A 27,983-nucleotide genomic window follows, 5' to 3' on the forward strand; every position below is an offset into this window, starting at 1 on the left:
GGAGAGAGAGAGAGAGAGAGAGAGAGAGAGAGGGTGGGGGGAAGCAAGAGAGCGCGAGAAAGAGGAAGAGAGAGAGAGAGAGACACTACAACAACTATGCCGATGATCCCTACGAGTTAGGAACGCGCTGCTCAACGCGCACTGCAGACGGCCACTTTACCACCTCCAATCACTAAAGAATTATCAACACTTCTGCTGTCATTTCGCGCCTCAAATACTGGCGTCTTGACCGAAATTCACGCCCCGGCAGGATATCAATTTTCAATGTCAAAGTAAAGGAGCATCGCTGATTCTGAAGATGGAGAAATGAACCACCGGTGACGCTTAAAGGTAAGTTCACGCTGTCATATTTTGTCTCATGTTTCCCATCACGAGAGTATGAAAAGAGGCTTATTCGTGGTGGCTTAAGCAAAGATGTGTTGACACCTGCCATTTTAAAATGGATCGTAAATAATGGGATTTAATTGTCGCTACGACTTTATACTCGGCATATATTATCGACAGACTCATAGTGCAAAATAGAGTGTAAAATTTGTGAAATTGCTATGTAGATGTGAGATGATGTGCGCCACGTTTCTCGGATATTGGCCCTCCGGCCGGCTTTGTAACCCTAGACAGTCTGACAATTCATCACAGAGCTGCAGTGTGTGCTACAGACACATGCACAGCATTCATTACATATCGATTCATATAATATCTCATGTGAGGAACATCATGCCTCTGTTTATGATTACATGCATTTGAAATCTGCTTTACGTTTACTTTTTATTTTTGCTCATATAAACTAATTTATGCAAATAAAGGAACTGTCTGCATTTACAAAAGATTAATACTGTTTACTTTGACTGGATTGAGTATATACTATAGTATGCACTATAGTTTTCTTTTCCTTAAGCAGGTCATTGGGTTCATACATACCACGTTACAGCTGGTATTTAGCATATAAATATCGTTTAAAAATATAATATGTTGTGTGAGAAGAGAAAAAGTATAAATATACCACTAATTAAGACATTATAAACTTTACATTTGTATAACATGAGCCTCAAAAATAATATATTCAAAATAAAATGTGAGTCTCATATGCTGCTTATTTAAATATTTTGTAATGCAGTATATTTATACTTCTTCTCTTTTCACAGTTTATTAATTTTATTTCTTGCGGTATAGTGTTACAACAATTTGATAAATTGAAGTTGTAGTGATCATAGAAACAATTCCTTGCCATTACACTTTATTTATTTAAAATTATTCAGTTATTTACTCTTTTACTTTCGCATTGGATTGCTACTAACCATGATAAAGTGATATTAAACATTAGGCTATATAATATATTTTTAGTGAGCTTGTGCTACAAATTTACAAGCAAAGTGTCTTAATAATTATTTATTATGCAGCATATGTTACACGCTTTCTCTTCTCACTGAATATTAATGGAACGTCTTGAGGTCACTCCCTGCCTCTCTGCAACTGGTTCAGTGGGTTGTAACAGCTAGTAAACGTTTCATGCATGTTCTTTCAGTTTTTTCTGACTTGATCTGTGGTAAAGTGCCTATCTGTGTTCAGCAGTAGATGAGTTTCCTGCACCATGCCGCCGGGGGTCTACGGCATGCAGGATGTGTGGGAGATGGAGGGTCGGCAACAGGTCAGCATGGAGTTCCTCCTCCCCACTGGGATCTACCTCAACTTTCCCGTAGCATGCAGTGACACCATTAGTGCCATCAAGAAGGTGAGGAGACCTTCTTACCAAATGTAAACACTAAAAATGCAAGTTTGTAGACATGGACGTAATAGAACATGGGTAGCTGACAAATAACATGGTAACATTGCTAAAAAAGCAAAGGACAAAAAAGACCACCACAAATGTGCTCCGTACAAGTTTACAATAGATTAAATAACATTCTTCATTAAAAAAATCATTACATTCGCCCTAAAGCTCCTTGGCAAGTTCATGAGAGAAATGTCCGATTTGTGAATTAATCTTTTCAATTAATCAGTTGATTCGGTTCACAAATGGATTCGTTCATGAGGGTGAGTAAATGTTGAATAGACAACTTCTTTAAAGGGGTGGTTGAGTATGATTTCACTTTTCTAACTTTAGTTAGTGTGAAATGTTGCTGTTTGAGCATAAACAACATCTGCAAAGTTACAACATTCAAAGCAATGGAAGATATTTGCTTTTAAAGAAAAGGACTATAACAAACGGTTGGTAGGGACTACTCGACATTCCTCCCAGGTTAGTGACATCACCAACCCTAAAATTTACATAAACCCCGCCCCCGGGAACACGGAGTCCATGTTGAGAAGAGGAAAAGTTGTTGTATAAGAGTACATTTGTGAGTCAGCTCAAACTTTAGCATCCATCTTTTCTAGGGCTGTAACGATTTACGATATTAAACCGAAATCGCGACACTCAGATCCACGAACCTGTGTCGCGGTATGAGAAGGCAGATTGCGATCGACACACCCCTTCCCAGACTTATCTTTCTCGTCCAGAATAGATCCTAGGGCTGTGACGGGGTCTTTTACATATTAGGTATGGGAATTTCAAGCAAAAATAATATTCGAAGATCGCTGGGTATCATTTGATTATTATTCAAAAATCGCACCTCTCCCCCACACGCACACACACGCGCGCGCGAGCACACACACACACACACAAGCAAACACCAGAGTAAGTGTGCAAAGCGCGCGGTGTTTGCTTGTATGTGTGTGTGTGTGTGTGTGTGTGTGTGTGTGTGTGTGTGTGTGTGTGGCACCGGCGCGCGCGTGAACTGGAGCTCACCTCATAAACGAATCGAAACTTAGAAAGCTTGAAATACTTTTACTTGATTTAACGTTAATTCAAAACATAAAGAAATGGCGGCTTAGGCTAATTCGTAGGAAGTGTGCATTTCTCTATATAGGCGCGTTCACTTTGTGGCAAGCGTTATTCCTGCGCTTGAGATGCGGGTCATGCGGAATAGGCAATATATTATTTGTGGTTTACAGCACAGACAGTAAGCCTCGGTTACCTCAGAAGAATTTTTAACATGCTCGAATCATCTCCACAATGGAGTATAGTTCTGTTTGTTTTTCAAAAGTATTTTGTTACAAGAAAACAGAGTTATAGCTTTAGCTATTTATTTATTTATTTGGCTTTTAAAATCCTCCCTCCTCGCAAGAATCTCGGTTTGTATCGAATCGTGGGTCAGAAATCGGGATACGAACCGAATCATGGGTTTGCTGTATCGTTACAGCCCTAATCTTTTCACTTGCAATAGAAAGTCAGTCTGTGTGCATCTTACAACAGTTCCTATACGAGCGATTTATAGATTATCATGTCAGAATATCCTAGTTGAAGATAGTTAACTCCACATCAGCAACATAACTCTGGGGACATCAGAGATGTATTATACATCTTGTGAAAAGGGCATTTACCCCCCCCCCCCCCCCCCACCTTAATAAGAGGTCATAAAACTGCACCCGTAATAGTTAAAGTAATACATATTAATAAAAAAAAAGTAAAATGCTGTTTAAATACTTTTAGTTAGTTTTAGTGTAACATGTCACTTTGCAGGATATTATAAGAACACAAAAGTATGAAGTTTGAACAAATGAGTTGGCACACAATAATATAGGCCTAATCAATATGCTTTGTAAAACATAAGTCACTACTGACAAGTTGTCATTTATCTGCTTAACAGACTATTTCTGTGTTGGTTACTGCTGGTTTAGCTGTGGACCACTATAGGCATGATGTTCGCCATCCTAAAATGCATGTTTGTTCTTGTGAAGCTGGTTGACTAAGGACGTCTTACTGGTTAAGCTGGTCAGGAAGCCTACCAGCATACACAGCATATGCTGCTATTAGATGCTCTGCAATAAAACTAAATGAACCGACTGCATTCAGACCCATTGAACTCATTAAAGTCTTGATTTGTGTCCTTAGATGGTGTGGAAGAATGCCAAGATCGAGCCTCTGTTCAGTGCCCTAAGTGATCCGGATGCCTACGTCTTTACCTGCATCAACATGACCGCAGAGCGGGAGGAGCTGGAAGACGAGCAGCGTCGCCTGTGTGACGTCCGGCCGTTCTTGCCAATTCTCAGGCTGGTGGCACGGGAAGGAGACAGAGTGGAGAAGCTCATCACCACCCAGATCAGTCTGCTTATAGGGAAAGGTTTGTGTCACACTGGTCCTCATCTGACCTCAGAGCTGTACGGGCGTCTCACAATGAAAGCAGCTTTGACTTTACTCAGTAGCACTGCAGCAGAATGATGTGGCTTTGGCAGCTGTCCAGCAGTTAAGAAGAATTCGTGTTTCTTTAAACTTGATTTGAAACTGATTTGAAACGTCTGGTTTCTAAAGATCTCCTGATCTCGATCATTTCCCTGTTTATATTTTCTTACCTTGGGTGGTTTTGTTAATGAATTTAAGAATAAGGACGTGTCACACAGTCTTTCGTGTTTCCTTCTGCCTTCTTGGACTTAGCGCCATCAAAAAATATGGGTATTTTCTCCTCTCTTTTATAAGTCATTTTATAAGCCCTTTTTTTTCTACAACACTTTCAGAACAGATTTGCAGCCCATTTTTATTTTTGTCACAGAGAGGTCTCACTCTATGGTAGTTTTATTATTTGTTGCAATTACTTTCGGAATTCAAAATCAAACGGTGACAGCACAGTTTTAGCATTCTGACTTTATTCTAACTAGCTAAAAACCTTGTCTCCACAGGTCATCATGAATTTGACTCCCAAAAGAACCACGAGGTGAATGAATTCCGAACAAAAATGAGGACGTTTTGTGAAGAGCGTGCTCAGGTGCGCCAGATGTTGCCATGGTATCAGTGGATGGAGTACAACTTCCCATGTGACTTGGAGCCATGCTCTATAGTGGCGCAATCTGGGAAATCACGCAGTGTTAAAAAGATCCTTGTCAATGTGAAGTTTGAGGGCAGTGAGGTGAGTGTAGTCATATTTTACAATTTTATATTTTATAATTATTTAATGCTACAATTTAACCTTTGGATAATTCATTACTTCAGTATAATTCTATTTAGCTTCTTTCTATTTGTGTTGATAATGTAAAATTGAGCATGTTATGTAGCCTTTGACAATTTAATCCTCGCATGCAAAACATGCAAAAGTCTAATTTTAGACTGACATATTTTCTGCCTTTGATTTCACAAATCGTAACAGTCAGGAGACATTTGACACGGTGATGATGTCACTGCAGCATCTGCAGGCACACATGGGTCTCACTGACCCAGTTTTCCAGAGTGAGACCTTTGATAGTATTTATATGTGTTGTGTTGCCTGTCAATCCCCCACCCACTCAACGTGAATGTTATGTACCTATGATCTTTAACTTTGTAATGAGTCTGAACTGAAGCGTGCAAAAAAAAAAACTCCAGCAACACTTGTTTTTATAATGCATGGCATGGATCAAAAGCCAGACTGTTTCGACATCGCATTTGCAGAGAAAAACAATTGCTTTATGAGTAATTAATCGTACTATTGTGAGTGCACTTCACACTATCCACACCAATGATTATGAGGGAGTTTTCTTCGTTTTTACTATATCTAGAACATGTTTTTTCCAAGTTTTTTGAACCAAGGACCGCTTTCATAACACAAACTGTTCACAAACCCCAGAGAAGTCACTGTTACCATGGAAATGAGGATCATGGCAACCATGACCACCCACTCCCGTCAAAACATATAGTCTCCCCACACTCTCAATCAACTTGGCAGTCCTGCATTCTCAGTTTTTTTGTATATTAAAGGGATAGTTCACCCAAAAATAAAAATTCTGGAAAATAATTTACTCAGCCTCAAGTTGTTCTAAACCTGTATGAGTTTCTTTCTTCTGTTGAACAAAAGAAGCTATTTTGAAGAATGTTGGTAACCAGACAGTTGATGTACCCTATTGACTGCCAACTATGGAAGTCAATGGGGCTAATCAACTGTTTGATTAACGACATTCTTCAAAATAGCTTCTTTTGTTCCACAGAAGAAAGAAACTCATACAGGTTTAGAACAACTTGAGCCTGAGTAAATTATTTGCATTATTATTTTATATTGCTGGAACGGACGCTCACTTGAATCACTTTTCAGGGAGTTTTCTGAGAAATGCTGAACTTGAGTATAACTTCTAATTGAATGGATTTCATATTTTAATTTGTAGGAGAGCTTCGTTCTCCAGCAAGATCCACATGACCTGCCGATGGTTCTGAAACGGAACGCCCTGAGAAAGAAGTCCACTGTGTTTCGATCAGCAAAGCAGGAGAAGCCAGAGGACTACACTCTTCAGGTTAACGGGAGATTGGAGTTCATTTATGGAACATATCCACTCTGCCAGTTTAAAGTAAGTCTTTGAAAATCAGCATCTTCTCGACCTTTACAGTATTGTCTTTAAAATTGTCTACATTCTTGATTAATTTAGTATATGCGCTTCTATGCAGATGCAAATTAGCCCCGCCTCCAGTCAATCACACGAGCTCAGAGATCCACACATTGCGTGATTGTCAAGTCAAGTCACCTTAATTTATATAGCGCTTTTAACAGTATGGATTGTTTCAAAGCAGCTTAACAGTGATAATAGAAATTAGCGTAACAGTGAAGTTGCGAAGATCATTAGTCATTCACTTAGGGGCCGCTAACACGACACCGTTCTAACAGAAAACCCTTAACGCTTAATCCGCACAAAAAGTGCCTGGTGTCTCGAGAACGCACTCGCTGAAATGGGTGGCAAGGTAGTTTGTGACATCAGAGACACCAGTGATTTGGAAATGTTTTTGAGACTGTTATTGGTTCTCTGCAGTTTAAAGCTAAAATACTCAGCAGTGGTGTTGAGTTATGAATTTGCACATGGTTTGTCTTAAATCATAATAAAAAAACACCACATAGACATATAAACAACATTAAAAGCTTGATTTTAACCACAGGGGGACTTTAAGGAAGAACATAGCAAGTTGGTATTAAGCTCTCTGTAAAGTAATGCGCAGTCATATAATATGGCGCTTACCCTCAGTGATCCAATAGCAGCCTTCAAATACGATAACAGATGCTGTTTAAATGCTCTGAATTTCTTTTTATTCATCATTCTAACTTTTTTTGCCTCATGTAACTGATGGGGAAAAAAAAGATGATTCCATTAAATACAATACTACTCAATCATGAATAACATAATAGGTATGTGATGGGGACCCGAGTGGTCACTAAGGAGAATCACACCATGATGTAAGAACGGGAACGATTTTGTAGTCCAAAAAGGTGTTTATTCAAGCAGATGAATATGGTTAAACAAAAACAGATTATCTATTCAAACAGTCTAAAAACTAGAACTACTGTGTACTAAAACAATACAAACTCTCCTCTGCATCTAGGACATAGTTTCGGTGCGCTCAGACAACGCTTCAATAACCTAGTTTAAATCTCTAATACCATGATCCGTCCTTCAATCCTCCCTTCCACTAATGACGGCTGACCCGCTTGATAATTCGAACATACCATTTTCTTAAAATTAACCCTTGCCTCACCATATGATTAATAAATAGATACACAAGATGATTAAGAACAAGAGTTAAAACTAATAAATAAATACTATAAACAAGACGGATAAAACATTTCCATAAATAGCTAAAATAAGCACTCCCATGTAGTTCGTACTTTATTTAAGGCCACGCCCCCTCAGCTAAAACATTAAATAAAACTGCAAACCCCACGTAATTGTTATAAAATGCACAGGAACAGTAAGCACACAGTAAAACAGTGATGGAAGACACCTTCCAGGTATTTAAAGAACATTCAGAAACTGTATTTGAAATGAATAAGTATCACTATCAATATATATACTGATACAAAAATATAAGAAATTACATTTATTTATTTTGACTGATTTTATTTGACATGCTCAACACGGACCGGTTCGTGTTGAAGAGCCGTTAACAAAGTTATCTATTCCCATAATGTTCTTTCTCTTAAATATAAGTGAGTGTAAATGTCAGCGTTATCTATATGACTAAAGAATTGAAGTCTGTCGGGTAAAACAAGAGCTTATTGATGCAGTTCCGTCAGTCTGCTATTTTATTCTAACCGTTACTCTTGATAGGAGGCTTCCATAAATATCTAGTTATACGCTTAAACTGAGTTTAATGGTGCTACTCAAAAATATTTCGTAATGTGTAAGTTGTAAGTTGCGTAAGTAGCAGCCGGCCCCAGACGAGCAGATATAACCCAGCTCTCAGATGTCTGCTTCATGTCTTTTTATATCTTGCCTTATTGATTTGCAAGTTTTATTTCATTTTGCTGCAATGTAAAGAGGCCTTGATTTGAATTCATCGTAGAACTTCACGGCTCTGAAACCGTTGTTGATTTAGAAACTGCTTGTACCTACAAAGATGAGTCATACATCTCTACCAGCCTTCAAAACATCAACTACGTTGAGGATAATGTGATTTCAGCTGCATTACGCAGGATCTGACGATGATTAGTCGAGGAGTACTGGATCTGGTCCAGTCTTTATTAGTCTACATTTTGGAAAACAGGAACTGATAAAACCATCTGTACCTCGGCTGCCATTTCAGTCGCTTTCCATCTATGTGTATGTTTGCTTTACCTCATTCAGTTTTGGGGAGTTTTTGTCATTATTTTGATTGTGAAAGTGGAGAGATGACAAGAAATTATGGGCAGAAGATGGATTTAGGGCACGATTTGTACCTGTGTTTCCCATAACACAGTGTCTTGAGCAAATGAGCTCTTTTTTTCTTTATTTTATGGTCTCTTCTTCTTTTTTTTCTCACACAGTATATTTTCACATGTTTGCACGGAGGTCTTACACCACATCTGACTGTGGTGCATCATTCAGCCATCATCAAGTACCAGGAAGAACAGGGTGGCCTCAATAATCAGGTGTCCAGAAGCCGTGCTCAGTCCAAACCGCCCCCGCTGCCTCTGAAAAGGGTGAGATGGCACTTTTACACCGGAACACGATCTGTTATTAACAGGGGAACTACTTGTCACGTTTCTTCTTGTTAGCTTGTGTTGTAGACTTCAACCTCTGTGAACTCGATTTGCTGTGCGACATACTTGAAATCATTTACCCATGGTCAATTTTTGGCCATTTGTGACCCCTTCATGGAAGTGGTTTGAATTAATGAGATAGAGCATAAATGTTTATCTGTCCTAGTTGTATAAGCTTCTGGAATTTAAAAAGAAACAATGTAAATAATTAAATGTTGCAAAACTGAATATTTCATCAGCAAGACAATAAATAGCTCAGCTGTTTTTAAAACATTTTCACACTAATATTGCAATTCGTAAGAATTTTTGATTTTGGTTATGAATTCATGCATTCATAAGTTTTCATATGATCTAACGCCCCACTGACGGCTAGATTTAGGTGTGGACCTTCATGTTTACGTTTTTTCAAAACTGTACGTTTTCATACACATTGCAACATACATATTCGAAATGCCATCTCGTAAAATAGTTACTTTTTCTTGTGAGAGCATGCTGACATTTTCAAACAATAAAGGACCATCATTTGACAAAATGCTTTGTTGCTAATTTCTGTCATGTTGTTTTGGGAACTATGGTTCTTTGTAGTGAATTAGTTAAATTGGGAGATTTCATTTAAATTTACTTAAAATTAAGTTGCCTTGCCTTGGTTGTAAAAATAAACTGTCGCATGTATTATTCAAGTTATGTATTTATAAAGATATTGCTCCCTAAAATAGCTTCAATATAGTTTACAATTTGTTAGCAGTTTGTAGTGAAGCTAACAATTTCAATTTGCTAACTTAAGTTTCAAATCAACTTCCTCAACACTACTAAGTACGTTTATCCTGTGGTTTGCCTGATGTATATGATATTTCGATATTAGATGAAAGAGTGATCCTGAACCAAATTCACCGCTTTTACATTCGCAACATTGGATTCATACACATGTTAGTTCCTCCTTCTTTTGGTTTTGTTTTCTCTGTAACTGTTAAGCATGCTGAAATGCATGCACAGACGTACCTCCCACACTAGCTTTTTAGTTTGCAATAAAAATATGCAGAAATGACAAAGAAAATATGTGTTTAAAATGTAAAAAGTACTGTGTATATTTTATTCTCAACAGCAAAACACATCTTCGCTGTGGTCTATCCAGGAGCCTTTCCATATATTCCTTCTACAGGGTAGCCGAGTGAATGCGGATGAGGGCATGAAGGTAAAACTGCTTGTTTGTTTGTTTGCATTTGTATATTGTTTGTGGGATGCGCATTATGTTGTTTAGCGTCTCAACTGTGGCAGGTAGTGAGGGGTGAAATCATGAATGCTGTGGTCATGTGACCCTGACCACACATTTCCCATAATTCATCAGAAGCGGTTAAGTGAAACATCAAAACAGGAAGTGGGGAGTGACTATCTGACTTTACGGCTCTCTCTCTTGGGCCTAGATTCTTAGAAAAGGCCAGCACTGTTGCTTATGTTCACCACTTGCATCTCCTTTTTGCTTGTCGGAGAAGTCAACAGACATACGACGGTTGTTTCTATTTTAAAATATTCATGAGAAAAGCATGTAGGCTGGTCAAAACAATTTTTTCAATCTAGCCTGTAGCACAATTATTGCAGTTGTGTACAATGTTAAATACATTTGCATAACAAAGCATTTTTCCATGCAAAAACCTGCATGTGTTGTAATTTGTTTTCAAAGAAAACTGTTTAATAAAGAATTTTTGGCTTTCATCAATGTAAGAATGAAAGTTCAGACTTTTGAATTGATGCGTATCAATATTTCTCTGCCGCTCAAGACATTGTGCTCCTTTTTTAGTATTCTGTTTGCTTTCTTCTCAGTATTTATTTTTCGCCAATTTTTGCTTGTCTCTTGCCAAAGAGCTCTGAATCGAGATTTGTTTTAGCACCTTTATAAGTTTTGTTCTCGGGCATATTCTCTGTTTCAGTCTTAAAGGAAGCATTCACGCATTTTATTTGTGCCCTGCTGTAGTAAGTGAAAACTGTGGTGGCTTTTAAACGCGGTTATGACTGAGCTAAATAAGGATAAGGATTGCGTTCTAAACTTCTGGGCTTCTGGTACAGATAAAGGAAAGTCACTTTTACTACCTATATTTCTTAGATTTTAATTTTTTATTTATTTAATTTTGTTAATTTTCTGTCAATGGGAATGCCGTTAAATAAAATGACTGTAAAGGACAAAATAATCCATAAAACAACAAAAATATAAAACTGAACAATTAATTGAATAAAATTAAAACGTGTGACAGCTTGACATGTGTGACCGCATTTATTATTTACTATGTAGTTGACAGTGTGATGACATTTTTTTTTTTTTGTGTGGTTATTTGTTTACCCAACATCTATATTAAAAATATGATCATTTTGTAAAGTTTAAGTTTGGATAGAGTTCACAAACGTTAAATTGTTATAAGTATAAATTATAGTTCATTTAAGAGGGTTTTGAACTTGTTTTTTCAAACAAACAAACAAACAAACGAAACCACTGCCAGAGAAAACATATTCCTTGTTGTGACAACTGAGCTGTGTAACAAGTGTCTCTCCCTAACTTGCTTTTCTTGCCAGACACTCATTTACTTCCTCATAACTCATTCATTCATACATTCCTTTCAAAAAAAATTTAAATAAAAGAAGTTCCCTTTCCTTAAAACTGTACTCTTTAAGGAGATTTGAAACTAATTTCCTGCTATGCAATCATTATCTTTCTCTCAGCTGGTGGTTCAGGCTGGCCTCTTCCATGGCAGTGAGCTCCTGTGCAAAGTGGTGACCAGTAATGAGGTCAGCGTTTGCTCTGAACCTGTATGGGACCAGAAATTAGTGTTCGACATCAACGTGAGTGACCTGCCTCGCATGAGCCGCCTCTGCTTTGCCCTCTATGGCGTCATCGAGAAGACCAAGAAGCGCCCTACCAAGAAGAAAAACAAAAGAGCGGTATGTTTGTTCATTTCAACAGAAAACGAGTCACTTAGCAACCAACAGGCTGACTGACGAGAGATGAGACACATAACAGATGCTATACTTGACATGCATGGATGCCGAACACGTTCCCAGTGAATGTTGTTTCCAAGTCAATTGCACATACACATCATTGCTAATATAATCAGATGCTGTGGTCCATTGCATTCTTAATGTGAGCAACCCAAGTTAAACATTAGGACAGAGCAGCTAGTTGATGTCAAATCAGAACTCATCAGCCCGTCTCTTCATGGCCTGTTCTCTGAAAGATAGCGTGCATTGTCAAAATTCCCAGGTGTCAAAGTGTGTGTGTGTGCGTGTGTGCGCGTGTGTTTGTGTGCATATGGTGGTGGGCTGCAGTGGCTCAACGCCAACGCATCCACTTCTGCTTTCAGTGTTACTTCTCTTTCAGCGAACTAGAGAAGAAGTCCACATGGGTGTAACACATGAAGAGAAAAAAGTCTCCTGTTATTATCGCATTGTACTGTTCTGACGGAAACAAATGTTTGACCATCTTGAATTTGAAATGTGTTATGTTTGGCTGATGAATCTTATGTAGGGTGACCACCATCAAACAAACCAAATCTGGGACATGTTACCAACACTAAAACATAACCTGATAACTGTTATATAATGTCTATTTAACTTAAAGGTGCTCTAAGCGATCTCGTGCGTTTTTTAGGCCAAAAATACCGCAAACATCTCCTCACTATCCGCTAGCTGCCTGTCCCCTGAACACACTGTAAAAAAACGCGGTCTCTGCAGAGAGCCCAAGCTCCACAAACAGCAGCAAAAACAAACTAAGCAATAAACTGTTCCAGCCAATAACCGACTAGAATGATGTGGGGTGGGGTTTGGGGGGTTATTGCGGGTATGAGGAGGAGGGAGGGTCTAGCTAGCCTCCGTTTTGTTTGATAATAATTCAAACATCAACAAGAGGTTACGCCAACCGAGATCGCTTAGAGCACCTTTAATAAAAACATTTGTATTATTCTGCCTTTCAGCTGATAAAAAATACTTTGTTCTTTAGTCCCTTCCAAAAAACACCATTACATAACAATGTAACATAACATGTCTTTATATTTTACGTGCCATTTCAATTCAACATCACTGAGCCCAAAAGCACCATACATCAAGCATCATGCAGATAACTATTTTTGAAACTATTTTTTAAAATCCAACAAAATAAATAATGAACAAATAAAATATAAAACAACATGAAATTAGTTAATTGACAATCTTATATATTAAACCAAAAACTTTCATATTTTTAGAAAGGATGGAAATTACTAAAGCAGGCAACAAGTTGATACATTTTGCCCAGTCTTTACTAAAATAACATTTTCTCTTTTTTTGTTGCCATTATGCCGCCTTGTAAAATTAGAATTTAGCGAATTAGCCTATCGATTTGTTTTCTGACAGGGATCACATGAACGAATCACCGCTCCACATTTAAATAATTTTTTTGTCAAAGACTACGCCTTGATTAGATTCAGAACGATGATCAAAACACAGATGGAGTAGATCGAGTCCAACAATCCTAAAGCTTCAGTCGTTTTCTCTTCATGTGTTACGCTTCATTTCATTTGGAAACATTAAGCAGTTTTGATTTACACGTTTGATGATTTACACGTTTGATGATCACGATTTTACATTTGAGTGAGCAATATTCTATGGCCCTGTCCCAAATGTTCCCAGGTGATTCTGTCAGTATAAATCAAGTGTACTTCAGTGCATTTTGAAGTATATTTATGAGAAGTACATAAAAAGTAGACTGAAAGTATACTTTCTTATGTTTAGTTTTAAAGAAGTATACTAATAGCACACTTGAATAAAATTATTTTTCATAAGGGATATTGATTTCAAAATTTAGATTCTTTTTACATTTTAATTATTTCTAGATTGTTACTGAATATTTACAATAATAATCCTTATTTTAAAATGTATTTGCTAAAGTTCAAACTTATCTACGTTATTTATAAATAATTTCTTCTGAATCATGTTTAAGATTTAATAACGTGTATTAATATATCCCGTCACTGTAGATTTAGGCGACATTTAATAGATATATTGATAATTGAATTGGAATTGATTGGAATTTTTTGCTAAATGTTGTTAAAATGGGCAGCTATTTGCAGCAAGCTTTTATTTATTTAACCATATTACTTTTACCTCTTATATTTGACTAAATTATTATTATAAATAATTATTAATATATTTCATAGCATTATATTGGCTCAACAATTTCATGATTTCTTAAGCGTTCACAAACCCCTTCTAACAATGTGAATGCAGAAATGTCCTTCTGCACAAGTAGCAGCTCTGAACTTGAAAACTGTACTACACTCACAGTCATACACAGGAAGTATTAGATTTGTGTTATCCGTATATTGGAAATCACTGCTGCTGACTGTTACTGGAATATTTGGTTAGTCAGTTAAATCACCTCCCACAGCTGAAATATTAGTGTACAGCATTGTTTAGATGACAACGTCACCTCTCCCACATTAAATGACTGTTGTGTTAAATGCAATGTCAATATGGTTAAAATACCTCCAAATGACTCCTTTTTCCACAGGACTGCCCGTTGGCCTGGGTTAACACGATGGTGTTTGACTACAAGGACCAGCTGAAGACTGGAGAATTTTCCCTGTCCACATGGCCATCAGCCCCAGGTACATCAATAAAAACAGTAGTTCATGTTATTTACAGCTACTTTTTTTGGTTTGACCTTAAGTCACTGAGATATTTTAGTGTATCTGCAGTACAGAGTCACAGGAGTGATAAACTAGTATTGCTGAGAGTTGTCCAAGTTCCCTTATTTTGAATAGTTAGGCCTATTTTTGATCTAGGGACCTAAGTTAAGGTCTAAACAGGTCAATCACTTTCATTTTCAGATGATAAAGGTGATTTGTTGAATCCTATGGACACTGTGGAGAAAAATCCAAACATTGACAGCACGGCTGGTCTCCTGATTCGCTTTCCCAACATCAGACCACACCCCCTTTATTATCCTCCAATCGAAAAGGTGATTTTTTTTTTTTTGTGGTTCTCCTTAATAGTTGTTCTTCTCATAATGTCGTATGATATATACGTACATTTATGAAAATAGTGTACAAATGCTCAGTCATTATCTGCCTATTATTTTCAGCTGAATGAACTGGGTCTGAATGGTGAAAAGGTTGTTGCTACTAAAGAAGAGGTGAGAAATAGCATTCATTGGTTTGTTAGAGGTGAATTATGCAGATCTATTATGAAAGGGAAATGGTTACTACATTAGAGCCTGTATGTTTGTCTACAACACTGTTAAGAGGAGTTGTGGTTTGCATTGAAAGCATTGAACTTTTCCAATGATTTGTTCATAGCGCTAGAGATGCTAAAACTAGTTTAGTAGTCTTTAATCTCCAAGGAAATTGACTTTTCTTTCAGCACATAAAACTGAGAGAGATCGTAGACAATAAAAACTACACAGAGTTCTTTGAGGATGAGAAGGAGCTTTTGTGGAAGTTACGTGGAGAAGTGAGGCAGCGATACCCTGAGAGCCTCTCCAAACTCCTCCTCATCACTAAGTGGAACAAACACGAGGACGTGGCTCAGGTAAGATGAACCACTGGTTCCTTGGGATATAATTCTTTATATTATATAAATTAATTTATAATTCTATAATTGTCATTTTCTCAGTCAAACAAGTATCCAAAAAAGAAAAAGAAAATAATTAATAATATAAAATAATATACAAATTTTTTTGGTTAAATTCTTTCGATTTGCTGCCTCAGGATTAATTTGCTAATTCTTTACCACCACCCAGAATGCTTGTTTTTCTAACTTTATGGATTGAGAGGCTGTTGTACACTCACTCTGCCTTTTTTTTTTTTTTTAAGATGGTTGGTTTGTTACGGAAATGGCACGAATTGCCCGCTCTACATGCTCTAGAACTTCTAGACTACAGTTTCCCTGACCCTCATGTCCGCTCCTTCACCATCCGCTGCCTCAGGAACTTACGGTGGGTGGCACTGCTTCTCTAATCATCACCTTCTCTTGAGAGCTTTAAAAACAGAGAGCATGTCTCTGTCTTGCATACATGCGAAAATCGAAGGAAAAAACATCTTTATTCATATTGCTTTTAACATTTGTAGAGGCATTCAAATGGCCCTTGCAGTAGGGATGTGACAGTGAGGACATTTTTCCACCGTTTAATCTACATGTGACAACACCGGTTATGCCGGTATCACCGGGGCGGGTTGGGGTTGTTTTGGAGTTTGGAGTTTTTGAATTCCAGTGGGGCCGTGCGCATTTTACTTTCACTTTCGAATTAGCGACAATTGCTTGAATGGTGTGTTTATTATTCTTTAGGATTATGTTTGCATTGTCAATTAGCTTTGAGTTTAAATCCACAATATTGCCAAATAGGTGCTTTTACATTTCACTTTGAAACTAAATCTTCCGCCATTGTCTTGTTAGTCAGCTGGCCTCACTTTCGTCACATGATAAATTAATTCTGACTCCTGCTGCTGATCTGTGCTGCTACTCTCGTTCTGCTCATGCTGAATTGAGCAGACACGTTAAGTTTTTATTTGTAGTGTCTGTTCTCTAACTGAACTAAATTATTTTTATACTATAAAAAAAATCTAAATGAGGGTGGGGGGCGGTGCCACGGTCGGCAAGTGATGTAATCGATGTGTGACTGAACAGTGTAGCACCGGTATCGCCGACTATCGCAGCCAAGCCTATCTTGCAGGTGTAAATTTTGCAATATTGTATTTATCATTTTTATAGTTCATTTTATTATTAATATACTGCCATAAAAGAAACGTTCTCTCACTTTCAACAGATTTTTTTCTTAACGTGTAAATATATGTATGAACACAAAAAAAGAGACATAAACTGAACAAATGTCAGATATTTGACTAACAGAAAATGAATAATGAGTCCCTGAACAGACCAGGGGCCAATATCAAAAGTAGCAGTCAGTATGTGGTGTGTTCACCAACTGCTTTCAGTACTACAGTGCATCTCATCCTCATGACATGGACTGCACCAGACCTGCTTTAAGATGTTATTCCAATCTTCCACCATGGCAAGTTCTGAGGGGACATGTGGGCTGCATCCGAAATCACATACTTCCCTACTATATAGTAGGCGAAAAACAGTATGTCACAAAAGAAGTATGTCCGAATTCACAGTACTCATAAAAGAGTAGGCAGAAAGTACCCGGATTACCTACTACTGAAGTGTGCATATGATGGACATTTTACTATCCCACAAGGCCACGAGTGAGGATTTGTGAATAACAGTGAAGCAACGTAACTGACGTAATAAGGGCAACATGGGTATGAGTGTGTGATTTCAGACACAGCCATGGTTTGGCACTGCAAGGGTGATCAGCTGTCCTTTCTGTCTCCACTGTTAGGTGACATTGCCGTTTAATGCTCTGTTCACATCTGCAGTCCTCATGCCTCCCTACAGCAGGACTATAGCATGTTCAAGCAGGTGGTCAGGAACCCTGGGCATCTTTATAAGGTCTTTCTCAGAATCAGTATAAGGGTCTCTTTAGTGTCCTAAGTCATTGGAACTGTGACATTAATACTGTTTATTTACTGTTGTCTTGTGAATTGAGCCGTGTCTTAATTTGATAATTAAGAGTTAACAGTGATTTATTTTCTGATTGTTAAATATGGCTTACATTTAAAATAAAATGTAATTACATCTCATGCATGTGTGTGTGTGTTTTTCTCAACAGTGATGATGAACTCTTTCAGTACCTCTTGCAACTGGTTCAGGTTCTGAAGTATGAATCCTACCTGGATTGCGACTTGACCTGTTTCTTGCTGGAGAGAGCCCTGGCCAACAAGAAAATAGGTCACTTCTTGTTTTGGCACCTCAGGTATACATCCACCTCCTTATAGTGCTCTACAGCGATGCGCCCCCATTCCTTTCTGTGTAATTTAGGCTTTGTTTTTGCTTTCTCTAAAGGTCAGAAATGCATGTGCCCTCAGTCAGCTTGAGATTTGGACTTATTCTGGAGGCTTACTGTCGCGGGTGCATCTATCACATTAAGATCTTGATGAAGCAGGTTTGTTGCACTTATTCCTTATGTGAAAAGCAAATTCATTTATCTAGCGCACGAGCTCTGACCAGATGTAAACAACTAAAACTTTTTATTCTCAGGGCACTTTTTGACACTTGGGACCCAAACTTAGCACTTGACTTGTTTTCTCAGTTACTCATTCTGGTAATTGTCACTTTGTGTTGTGCCTTTTCTTGTAAGAAACAGCGCCTGATCTTTCAAGCACATAAATATACATGTATAAAAATAGTAAGGGGTAGGGGTGCTACGTCTTTCTTCGCAGCAGCAGAATATATCTTCTTTGAATGTTTAATAATAGCCAAACCACTGGAAGGAAGGGGAACTGCACTTTGCTGCTCAAAGTTTGCAGCTGTTTTTACATACCTTCTCAAATATAGATTATCACACTTCTGTTAAATGCCAGATGCTTTAATTCAGTCATATGGATGTGTTCATATGGATTTGCATAGTATATACTTATTGTCTACTCCTTCTCCTATAGAACGAGGCTATGAATAAGATGAAGGCTCTCAATGACTTTGTGAAATCAGGCAGTCAGAAGGCGACCAGGATACAGACTACAGAGGACATGAAAGTGTGCATCAAACAGGACACGTACATGGAAGCGCTCTCTGAGGTCGTTTGCCCTCTCAACCCAGGCATCATGCTGTGTGAACTCTGGTACCATTCACGTTGTTCTCTATAAATATGTTGAATGTTAAAAATGAAAATGTAAGTCACTGCAATGAAGATATGATATGATGCTGGTATCTAGAATTATAAAATAACATTTTAATTTGATTATCATCATATTATTATCATCTGATTATTGTTACTGGGTTGTCTTAAGAGATTTTTAGAGGTTGTTGTGTCAGGTCTTGTAAATAAATGATAGTTCTCTTGTTAAAGGGATGGTTCACCCAAATTATTCTGTCATCATTTCCTTACACTCATATTTTTCTAAACCTGAAAGATTCTCTTTAACACAATAGAAGATATTTTGAAGAAGACCAGTTTCTGATCCACATTAAATATCTCCTTTTGTGTTCAACAGAAGAAAGAAACTTATATAGGTTTAGATTAGAACAATGAGGGTGAGTAAACGACGACAGAATACAAATTTTGAGTGAACTATCACTTTAACATGCCACAGATGGCGTGTGATTTAGCTATGTAGATTTAATGATAACACTCTTTCCAGGTAATCTCTCATTATGCATTTTTAAGATTTTATAGTTTGTTTCAGGTTTCTAAGCTGTAACTGAATCTGCGACATGATGTAATATTACTGATCATTTCAATCATTTTAATTCAGTAATGCAACTAAATGATCATATGCGTTGCATACAAGTCACGTACAAACAGCTACCAGAAAGCGAAGAGCCTATTTTGCAACCATGTGTGAATGTGTGCTGTTTCTTGATGCTAATCTTTTTTGTTTCAGCGCTGACAAGTGTAAGTTCATGGACTCAAAGATGAAACCTCTGTGGCTGATGTACAAGGACAAATATGAAACTGTGGGCATTATCTTCAAGAATGGAGACGGTATGGATATAGAGCCATGGTGCCTAATTTTTAGCTTGCATTCAAAGCACGCACATCATTTTTTAAAAATTCTTCTTGTTTTTGCTTTTGTAAATTGGTGATTGAAAAACACTTTGACCCTTTTCTCTGTTTTTTTAGATCTGAGGCAGGATATGCTAACCCTTCAGATGATTCAGCTGATGGATGTTCTATGGAAAGCGGAAGGTCTTGACCTCAGGTTTGTATAGTTAACTTTGTTTCAACTTCGTCAAGCTGATAAATTTGCATAAAATTGAGTGTTATACAATGTATAAGCACTTACTAAATATTTATTTATTTATTTATAAATAAAATGTTTAAAATATTTTATATATTTATATATATATATATATATCATTTGTAGACTTTGACATATTTTAGGCACTACACTGCATTACAATAAATACTTTCCATTAATGTTTATTTATTGGGTTTCAGAATGCTGCCTTACGGATGCCTGTCAACCGGGAATAAAACGGGTCTCATCGAGGTGGTGAAAAACTCGGACACTATTGCAAACATCCAGAGAAACAACAGCAACAGTGCAGCCACTGCTGCCTTCAATAAGGATGCTCTTCTCAACTGGCTCAAATCGAAGAACCCAGGGTGAGCAGCAAACCCTCTAACCTTACACCCTGCCACAGCCAGCGTGGTGTGATCGCTGCAACTATGCATATCGTAGTGACCAATTTAGCATAATTTGTGGAATTTGCAGGAGCCGTGCACGCCATTTTCTATTCTCATACCTCACTTAGAAGGTTAAACCTCTCTTGGCTCATTTGACCTTTAGGCTTATATGAAACTGTAGTGTAACATCAAATGCAGTTTGGTTGCAGAAGGTGCAGCATTGGAGTCAATTTACTGTGCATTCTGTTTCTACTGCAGGTGTTTTCCACCAAAGTGGCTTGATGTGCATATTGTTTTGAGATAATAACAGCTAAGGAGACAAGCTGAGCACTAAGATGAAACCACAAAGCTTATTGCATTGTGTAACAGTCTCATTTTGCAAGTCGTATATCTTGTAAGAATGTGGAAAAAAATGACCTTTTCTGGAATGCTCTGGTTTAGAGAAGTCTGAGTATTGGGGGTCTTTTTGGGGTCAAACTAACCTTTGGCATCAGCACTTACCGGTATTTATATAGTGTACTTGCGGACATGACTGACCTTTACATCATTTCTGTGATGTTTTAGTATTTAGGCAACTGACAACGCTACTGTTGGTAAGTGTATGTGGCTGACCAAAAAAACAGCAACTCTCTATGATGCATGCATGATTTTTTTCTAAAGTATGCTGTTTATACATGACCTCTTGAACTCCTGAAACTAGAGTGCGATAGGTTATAGACATTGATGGTTGTCTGAAACGGATATATATGCCCTGTGGACATATCCAGTTCTGTTCGCTGTTTGTCCTCTTACTGTAAATGTTATGCTATGTCATAAATAATTATTTCCATCAGAGTATGGGACATTTTTGTCTTTAAGAAACGAAGGGAGACATACGGAATAAAATGCATTATTTGATGAGCTTGAACTATTTACTGTATCTGTGTCTAGGGTACAAATATAACCCTAGACAGTAGACACCCTGTAAATGCTTCTTCTTCTTTTTTTCTCGCACATTTTTAATTTAAATTTATTGCATGATTTTCTTAAAATTTCATGACTACAGTAAAACCACAGGACATTGTGTTACTTGCATAATACTGCATAAGATGTGAGTCTTTGATGGCTTGATGAGGAATTTATTTACTTGCCAAATGACAATTGTCACTCTCCTTTGGTGTTCATTTCGGACACTGTCTGGGTTATCAAAGACCATTAAATGACTTTTTACTGATATGAGAAGGTCAAATTGAGAGTCTTACTAGTATGAATTCTTATGGAATCTGAGCTGATGTGGAAAGAGGGCTCAACAGGAAGACACATCACATATTCACTCGGCATATTTAACGTTGAATGTCTTGATTGAGTCATATAGTGAATTGAGCTAAAGACTTCTGTGACTCAGCATGTGCGTGCGTGCGCGCGCGCGCGCGCGTGTGTGTGTGTGGATATACATACAACAAATACACCTTATTTTTATAAATTATTACATTTATTTTACATACGTTTATGTTAGTTGATGATAGTAGTGAGTTGCTATGATATTAAAGTTTAATTATGTGTGTATGTTTAGGGGTAGGGTTATGGGATAGAATATAGTTTGTACAGTATATAAATAATGTTTATGGAAAACATGAAAACCCAATGTGTGTGTGTTAATTGGTTACCAAACAGGAAGGAAGAATTAATGAGAATGGGTTATGAATTAAAATATTATTATTTCTATATTTTTCAGGGATAAACTGGATCAAGCCATTGAGGAATTCACCCTCTCCTGCGCAGGCTACTGTGTAGCCACATATGTTCTGGGAATTGGGGACCGTCACAGTGACAATATCATGATCAGGGAAACGGGTCAGGTAAGAATGAACTCATTGCCTCACAAGTAGGGATGGGTGTATCGATATAAAGTTTCGACACTGACGTTGAGTATCGAAAGTATCAATACTTATAAAAATATTGATACTACAGTGGGGTGGGTTTTTGCCAGTGATTTAGTTTATTTGACAAGAAATTTAATGCGTACAATATGCATTGAATTGGACGAATAACCTATGTTAGTGAATAATTGTGTAGTAGATGCTGCAAGTCATAAGCAATCAATCACAGAGAGCGTCACTCACTGCCGACAATGCATTCCAACAGGGCTGTGTTTCCCAAAAGTTTCATAAGAAACCATTTATGCTTTTGGAAATTCCAACCCTGAACAATGCTTAACAGAAGACAGGAAAACATCATATGTTATTTCACAATAAACTAATTGAAATTGTAGCCTACATAGTTTGTTCAATTAAATTGTTTTAAATTTAATGTTAAAAGTTCATACTGATGTTCTATTCTGTAACTAATGTATAAATCATACACTGTCATAATAAAAATAAAAATTGCATTTTATGGGTGCAACAGCCTGTCACTGGCAGTCCCTTATGAAAATGAACCATTACTACAGTGACCATAGTTCAACTAGACCTATAATATTTTGTGTTTTTCCATGGTTACCACTACAAGTAAACATTTTAACCATGTGTAAACAAAAAATTTATTAATAAATTCCAATTAAGGCATATTAGAGGTTAAAATGCCTTTCAACTATAATATTAAGTGGGTATCATTACCCATTTTACTCTTAGTAATTCAGTAATTGAAGAAATGTGTAAATTTTAACGTTCAGTTTAGAGGTATCATATCGGCGATACTGGCCTTGAAAGTATCAGTATCGTATCGAAAACAAAATAAGTGGTATCGCCCATCCCTACTCCACGAGTGCTGTGTAATCATAAATTATATCACAAGATGGCACCAGCCGTCCATATGAGTGCTTAACATGGGTTGCACTTTTCATTCTATTTCACATAATCAGGGGTTGCTGCAATTTTATAATAGTCTTTTCATTTGGAATAAATCATTTTGTAAGTTATGAATGATATTTTTTTCTGTATTGTTTGCAGTTATTCCACATTGATTTTGGGCACTTTTTGGGGAACTTCAAGAGCAAATTCGGGATCAACAGGGAACGTGTGCCTTTCATTCTGACATATGACTTTGTCCATGTAATTCAGGAGGGACGGACCAACAACAGCGAGAAATTCGAACGGTCAGTGCATATGTTTTATAAACAACTCAAAAATAATATGTAAATATAGTATTTATCTTAGTATTTATAGTATTTATGTTCAACACCGGTGTAAAACTGTCACACAAAAATAAGCTTTGAGCGATTACATATATATGTAACCGGATAATAAATAGTAGGGTTTGTTGGAAAAGAGAATATGTAAAATTCAGAACTGAAAAAGAAGTGTTCATGTGTGCTTCTCTTTGCCAGGTTTCGTGATTGCTGCGAACAAGCCTACAAGATTCTTTGCCGGAATGGGACTCTTTTTGTGAATCTTTTTACCTTGATGAAAGCTGCAGGACTCCCTGAACTCAGTTCTTCCAAAGACATCCAGTATCTAAAGGTAAGAATTACCTCAGGACCGAAGGTTTATTGTTTATTACTCGTGAGATTGCTGATATTTGTTTCTCTAGTGCTTTACAAGCATGAAATATCAAATCTAAAGGGAGGACAACTATGGGACAATTTTATATATCAGATTTGTTATTGGAATAAGACTGAAACTAATTTATTATTGACACCCAGACAAACACACTCTCCATTCATTGCTTTGCCCCCAAAATAATGAACATGCAATGCAGCAGAAGCAATGGCTAACAGCTGGTTCATCATCACTCCTCCATCATGAGCGTATACTATTGCTGATTTGCTACAACTTGTTTTCTTTTAATCAGGACAGGTTTTATACTTCATTTTGGAACTGATTCATCATATTGATCAGAGCCTATGCACCTCAGAGTTTGAGTGAAAAAATTCACTCAAGCCAATTCACCTAAAAAAAAAAAAGAAAAGAAAAAAAAGAGGTGCATAAGCTCAGATCAATGAGACCTAAGATCAATCAGTGTCAAAAAGAAATAATCACCTGTGTGTATAAAAAGATCGAATCTAATATTTTGCTATAACATAGCATAAGGAGAGATTTGTAAGCAATTCTCTGAGCGGGAACACCACTAGTGTAGTAACACATTTTTGGGGGGGAAGTTGTAATACCCTGTGTGAGCAAAGTCAGTACGTTTTTAGTCTCGCGTAGCCAAGCCTTCAGACTGACGACAGAAGTTCTAGGGCCTGATGTATAAACGCGTTGTATGCTCAAAATGAGCCTAGAAATGTGTATGCAATTTTCCATGCACATATCGGGGATTTAAAAGATAAACTAGGCGTATATATGTACTCGCCGTATGGACACTTTAGACCGCGCGTATGCACTCTTTTACTGGAGTGAGCGAAGTAAACACAATGATTTAAACTCTTACATCTGATATTGCCTACACATATGCCACTCTCATTAATGGTGTCAAGCACTGAAATTTCATGAAATCATTATCCAGAAGTTACAAAAAAAATATATTAATTTAAATAGACTTATTTATAGTGGATGTGCTGCTTTTGAAAAAAAGTGGCATGATGTGTTTTAATGTTTTAACTTGCGAGGATTGCTTGGCGCATGATAATTCCGCTTTGAATTTTGTTCTAAATGGCAGAACATATTTTCACACTAATAATGATCAATGATGCGCACTTGACTCCGTATAAGCAGATATAGGGTTAGCAACATAGACGGTATAATGACAGACACCGAATGACTCGGTGATCGAGTGGTCCATTGGCCGGTTTGAATAAATCCGATGACACAGGACACTTGTACAACCTCTGCTGTTGGTGTCGTGCACAGACAGACAGTAGCCTAATGTTAACCATTTTCGTGCTCTTCCCAATATTATGAGAAATACCATTGTATTCAAAAGTTAGAATTTGAAGAAAACGGTAAGATATGCACGTTTTTTTTTTTAATGCTTTGTCAGTGAGTCAGACAATAATTTACACTCACTGTTTCCTTTAAAAATATATAAACATCTCAAAATATGTTTACCTTATAGGCAAAATTGCATAAATTTGATTTGCCTAAAGCAATTAAAAATACTATTTGGCCAGTGAGAATAACTCTTCCCCGAAACCTTTCTCTCAAATGTACTTTATACAATTTTGATATATTTTTCTAAAACAAAGCAAGGATAGGCAACTGAATGATTTTTAGCAGTGTAATGTGACGGCACATCCATATCTCTTTGTACCGTTAAACATGGTATCACTTGGATGGGAATATGCATGGAAATTATATGCAAATGATGCATAGAAAAAATAGGTGTTGTAAGCTATATGGCTATTTTGAGGAGGAGACAGGGTGGATCTTCTGCTGACTGGGTTTTATAAAGGGACTTTTGCGCAGATTCTGCCATACACATGGTTTTATACTTCTGAAAACTTTTGTGCGTATGCAAAATCAAACTTTAGGATGAAATCTACGTAAAGTTTTAAACATGTGGAATAATGAACATAACTAGGCAGATACAGAATATGTTCAGCACTGGTGAAATTCCACCTTCATTGTATCTTTGTTCTTACAGGACTCTTTGGCACTGGGTAAATCTGAGGAGGAAGCACTGAAGAACTTTAAAGTGAAATTTAATGAAGCTCTGAGAGAGAGCTGGAAGACCAAGGTGAACTGGATGATGCACACTTTTGCCAAAGATAACAGATAAACAGCGCTCGATCACAAAGCGCTGCGGGAGATCGACCGAAACCCTCTTGATGCTGAGTTTTGATTTAAACCGATGCAGCTTTGAACAGTATATATGTTGCACTGCTGTCTGGCATTCATTGCATTATATTGCCGTGCAAAAGCAAAATGCAGTAACTAAACCGAGTTATGAAATTGAGTTAAAAAAAAAAGGTCCTGCGTTTTGCTTTTGCAGGGAAGTACATACATCAACAGCTGTTTAGCGAATGTTTACATCTGTGACATAATAGTAAATGATGTTATACATTTGTTTTAGTGAGACCAACTGCTTGAAAAGAGATTAATTTCAGATAACACGTGGTATTTGCGACACAATGCACTGGGAATTGAAGCTACTAATTTAACAAACTGTTGGCGTGCCACTAATTTACCTTGCATTCTGTCACACTTGTGTACCTGCACAAAGAGCAAGCGAGATTAATGTATTTATAATTTCTAACTGTGTACAGCATAAAATAAGCGAGTTGTTCAGAAGAAGAAAGCACTTTGAGTGTTTTCATATCGTTTACATTTTCGTTTCAGGATTTTTGTTGCTTTGTTTACATGAACGTGTTTGGTTGTACATATTCTTTTGTGTATCATACGTATATTTACATTCCTTAAAACAGTATTTTTTCATTTGAATTGTTTGTATAATAGGAAAATTGTCCACGAGGAAAAAGCCTTTGTATAGTGGTGTACATGAGAAGACGTTTTGTATGTCAGTGTAGAAATGAGCCTTAAATATTTTGTATTTGTGGGGTATTCTGTGCCTTTGGGATGAGACACAAGCCATCTTAAAGACGTGTCCAAAGAGTGTGCTTTTTGTTCAGTGAAATGTATGCATTGTACTACTGTACTATAAATCAGGGCAAAAGTGGAATATTGTTGCTCTGTAGAAAATGATGCCTGGTAATTGCGTGCCTATTTTGAATATAGAGTCAGTCAAGCTTGTTTTCTCTTCCGGTTCCAGAATGCATCACCACAGTATTCTGAATCTACTGCTACCTGGGTTTTCTCATCTCATGCATAAATGTTGTTTGTTTTGAATCTTTAAATGTCCTCTAGAATGTGAATTTTTAAAGAAGCGATAAAAAGGCAAATCCATCTAATCTTTATATATATATAAAGTCCTAAAAAACACCAACTGCATACAGTTATAATAATGGAAGGAAGATTAGAGGACTGAAAAACAACTTTAACATAGAAGGAATCCATGAATGAATTTTAGCATTTGTTAAGGTATTGATTAGCATCTATCGGATTACTAACCGAGTACCTTTCATGCTATGGTCTTGTCCAAATCAATATTATTTTGTTTTTGATTATGTACCATGATCTTTAGCCACTTCACAGTGTGAAACTCTGGGATCTTGAATTTATTGGTTTACTAATGTGTTATTTCAGTTTTTAAACATGAAACATGCAAATTTTTTCCAAGATGATTTGAGTTATGAAAATGTGCTATTCATTCTCATTTTTGCCATAAATTATTGATTCTGAAACTGATTTGTGGGTTATTTTTTATTGAATTGTTTTTTATATTTTTATGAACGGAAGCAGTGAAAAGGATCCAGACTTTTGGTTGTCTTTCTATGTGCCGTCTGTGGCTGGGAAATAATAACTTGGGCCATTTTTTCTTTACAACGAGGCCCAATTTACCAGAATTCACTCTACTGAATTTCCAGAATTCATGTTAGTTTGGGACAGGAAGTCAAATTTGTCTGATCAGCATTTGAATGTTATTACTGTTAGTGTTATGGAAATATACACAGAGATGAAACGGAGATAAAAGGGGAACTGGAAGTTCATGAGTCCTCAGTCTTTATTGTGTAATGAATGAGGCTTTCCCAGTGTGAAGAGTACAGTAAACAAGACTGCTGGGAATCTCTCAGTAACTAAAGGCCACAAAAACACTGCTGATAGCAGTAAAAACAATGAATTCAGTGCAGTTCAAATGAAGGATTTTCTGTAATATGGCATTAGTATTTAATCCTGAGAAACATGAATCTTACTTGGGCTACTTAATGGCGTATTGAAAACGATTTTACATATCAACAAAGCTTTAATACAGTTGTAATACAGTAATTGTTAACTCTGGAACTGAAAGGGGTTCATTAG

General features: G+C 37.0%; 1 protein-coding gene across 2 annotated transcripts; it reads left to right on the forward strand.

Annotated features, from left to right (window-relative positions):
* On the forward strand, positions 1 to 27,367 carry pik3cd (phosphatidylinositol-4,5-bisphosphate 3-kinase, catalytic subunit delta). 2 transcript variants are annotated; one of them, XM_079588357.1, is made up of 23 exons: positions 1 to 330; positions 1,567 to 1,729; positions 3,932 to 4,160; positions 4,714 to 4,940; positions 6,166 to 6,345; positions 8,787 to 8,942; positions 10,105 to 10,194; positions 11,712 to 11,930; positions 14,533 to 14,629; positions 14,852 to 14,982; positions 15,106 to 15,156; positions 15,384 to 15,551; positions 15,836 to 15,957; positions 17,695 to 17,838; positions 17,928 to 18,027; positions 18,524 to 18,702; positions 19,466 to 19,566; positions 19,705 to 19,783; positions 20,023 to 20,190; positions 21,926 to 22,049; positions 23,139 to 23,284; positions 23,516 to 23,648; positions 25,711 to 27,367. In XM_079588357.1, the coding sequence occupies exons 2-23, from the start codon at positions 1,589 to 1,591 to the stop codon at positions 25,843 to 25,845; spliced, it is 3,120 nt and encodes a 1,039-aa protein (XP_079444483.1). In that variant the 5' UTR covers positions 1 to 330; positions 1,567 to 1,588; the 3' UTR covers positions 25,846 to 27,367. The 2 variants fall into 2 exon arrangements, with proteins under 2 accessions (XP_079444483.1, XP_079444484.1); XM_079588358.1 differs by having other exon boundaries at positions 2 to 330; positions 1,570 to 1,729.
* The last annotated feature ends 616 nt before the right edge of the window (positions 27,368 to 27,983 follow it).

This window comes from Phoxinus phoxinus (assembly GCF_949152265.1).
Source record: "Phoxinus phoxinus genome assembly, chromosome: 18".
In the NCBI taxonomy this organism is placed as follows: domain Eukaryota; kingdom Metazoa; phylum Chordata; class Actinopteri; order Cypriniformes; family Leuciscidae; genus Phoxinus; species Phoxinus phoxinus.

Excerpts from the sequence above, each read along its gene's own strand:
- pik3cd (XM_079588357.1), top strand. The coding sequence starts at position 1,589 with ATGCCGCCGGGGGTCTACGGCATGCAGGATGTGTGGGAGATGGAGGGT. Across the intron at positions 4,161-4,713 it reads CAGTCTGCTTATAGGGAAAG|GTCATCATGAATTTGACTCC; the intron begins GTTTGTGTCACA and ends TTGTCTCCACAG. Across the intron at positions 17,839-17,927 it reads TTCTTGTTTTGGCACCTCAG|GTCAGAAATGCATGTGCCCT; the intron begins GTATACATCCAC and ends CTTTCTCTAAAG.